The 2,500-nt window shown below is 46.3% G+C and overlaps 1 protein-coding gene across 2 annotated transcripts in view; it reads right to left on the bottom strand.

The window, feature by feature from the left end:
- The window catches only part of atp10a (ATPase phospholipid transporting 10A), a 37,408-nt gene that overhangs the window by 19,380 nt on the left and 15,528 nt on the right, over nt 1–2,500 (bottom strand). For both annotated transcript variants that reach the window (XM_076081516.1, XM_076081517.1), the window contains one exon: nt 1,597–2,131. In XM_076081516.1, the coding sequence (XP_075937631.1) occupies nt 1,597–2,131 (535 nt within the window). The remainder of the gene's footprint in view (nt 1–1,596; nt 2,132–2,500) is intronic.

Below are 2,500 nucleotides of genomic sequence, written 5' to 3' on the forward strand. Positions count from 1 at the left end.
AAAACAATCTCCAAAACGACTTCGTTTATCAGCCAGAAGATGTAAAGACTGTGATAATCATCAGATTTTCATCTTTACGACGGTCCTTGAACACATCGTGTGAGACGAACGCTTCCTTCAGAGAAAGAAACCAAACGAAGCTTAAAATCATATTTCATCACAAACATTTTATTCTTCGTGTTCTCATTATAAATGTCTCCTCTAATAAAGAGTTCACTTTAACCAGATTGTGTAAAAACATTAAAGTGTGAAACTATGACGTCATGATTGATTCATGTGAGACCAACAGTCATGTGACTACAAGGAGGAGACACCTTTTATAACACGTAGAGCCTCTCTTTGTTTTCTAACATTAGTAAAACTTGTTAGATTTATAGATTTCATTGTTTGGCAATTTTTGTAAAATAAATGATCAAAGAAATTCAACTTGTGTTTTCTTCTTCTTAATGAATGATGTCATCATAACTGTTATTAAAGATATGTTGTAGTTATTAATAACTGTATACATGTGTTAAATAATGAATCAAGAATAATAAAAGCCAAACATTGCTGCTTCCAGCTCCTCAGAAGTGAAGGTTTCTATCCCAGTAAATAAAGTCAGTGTGTTGAATAATGAAAACAATGGTTTGCAGTGTGAAGCTGAGCAGCTGTGGACAGACGTCTGGTGACTGTGTACACAGCGTTAGTGAGGGGAAAAAGTGCCTGTGTGGCTCTTTGTGTGCCTGGAATACTAAAAACCTGGTCCACCTCCTCCATTAGGACGCTAAAGACCTGGAGCAGCATGGACCACAGAGGAAACACAGGAAGTGTTGTTCTAATAAATATTAGCTCAGAGTTGTGCAGCAGTGGCATCTAAAAATACTTCTTCTGACATAACATGTTACCGAGAAGTTTACATCAGTGGAGAGCATTGCAGTTAAAGCTGCATTCTCTCTAGTGTCCACCAGGGGGCGACTCCTCTGGTTGTATAGAAGTCTATGAGAAAATGACTCTACTTCTCTCTTGATTTATTACCTCAGTAAACATTGTAAACATGAGTTTATGGTCTCAATCTCTAGTTTCAAGTCTTCTTCAATACAGCATGATGTTCATTTAGTACATTATGGTCCATTTAGAGTCACACAGACCATAAAGCAGGGGATGCTTTAGGGCGGGGCTACACGGTGATTGACAGGTCTCTACCAGAGACGTATACGGCGTCTCTACGTCACTCCTCCTCAGTCCATATATGGTCACTTCCTGTTCACTGGTTGATAAACCAACATGGCGACGGACTAAACGCTGAACTCAAGGCTTCAAAACGTCACGGTGACAGTACACTGTAGATATAGACTTCTATACGGTCTGTAGGTGATATGCTGACTAAAGAAGGAAACATGAACATGCTGCTACGGTGTTTGTTGATGTGTTGGTATCAACTGGTATTGTCAGTAATATCTAACGTGGCTGGAGCAAACCCCATTAAGTGTTCTGATCTGTTGAACTCTGGTGTGCCGTGATTCCCGATGTCCGAGGGACATTGAACGTAGCATCAGCTCCTACCTGGAATCAATGGCTCCGAGGCCCAAAGCGACCGTATGAACGAGAGCTTCCTACCTGTGTCGGGGGGTTTGATGAGGTCCATGATGACGGAGTCCGCTCCTTTAGTGTAGACCGTGATCTGGTCCGTCAGAGGGTGTCGAACCACCACAGACATGCGCTTCCTGGTGGAGTCGAAGCCCAGCGTGTGCAGCAGCTCGAAGCTCAACTTGCCCAGGTGCGGCAGCTCCACGGTCACCTGGTCCGGGAGGCGTCCCACGAGCGAGCACTTGTAGGCGCGGGCGGCGTAGACCAGCGCCGCCTCGTCGGGCGACTCGGCCTCGTAGCGCAGCTCGCCGTCCTCCGGGCTCCGTGGCTTCCCGTCGTAGCGGGGCGGGGGGGTCTGCTGCTCCTCCTGCAGCTTGGTCAGGGTGCTCTCGGCGGAGGGCGACGAAAGCAGGCTGGAGCCGCCCTTGTTGGAGGACGAGCGGTTGGTGACGAGGCTGGAGGAGCTGCTGCTGTTGGAGCCCGAGGTCAGCCGGCTCGGTGTGAAGCGCTTGATGAAGTCCTCGATGGTCTTGACCGGAGACTTCAGCTCAAACCTCATCCGGACCTGGAGGGAGAAGCAGACATCGACGTTATGAGACCGAGTGTTCAGCCTGTTAGGGCCGAGGTTTCTGGGTCCATCAGAGCGGATGAGTGCGAACATTTCTGTCACTTTTAGAAACAGAAAACCAGACGTTCACCCTGCGCACAAGTTATAATTCATAACCTCAATATATTCAAAATCTTTGCCACATTTTGATTAATTAGTGCTCAATAATTAAAGTAACTAAATAGTGCACGAGGCCACGTCAGTCGTTCTTTTATTTAGTGCTGGTTCTGGCGCCCCCTGTGGTCAGACGTGGTAGTGTCTCTGGTTTAACTGGGTCTGACAGTCGGCTCAGTCCTGGTTCTGGTTCTTATGGTTTCATTACTTTAG

This window comes from Anarhichas minor, unplaced genomic scaffold (assembly GCF_050575085.1).
Source record: "Anarhichas minor isolate MPS153535 unplaced genomic scaffold, ASM5057508v1 ptg000081l, whole genome shotgun sequence".
Taxonomy (NCBI): Eukaryota; Metazoa; Chordata; class Actinopteri; order Perciformes; family Anarhichadidae; genus Anarhichas; species Anarhichas minor.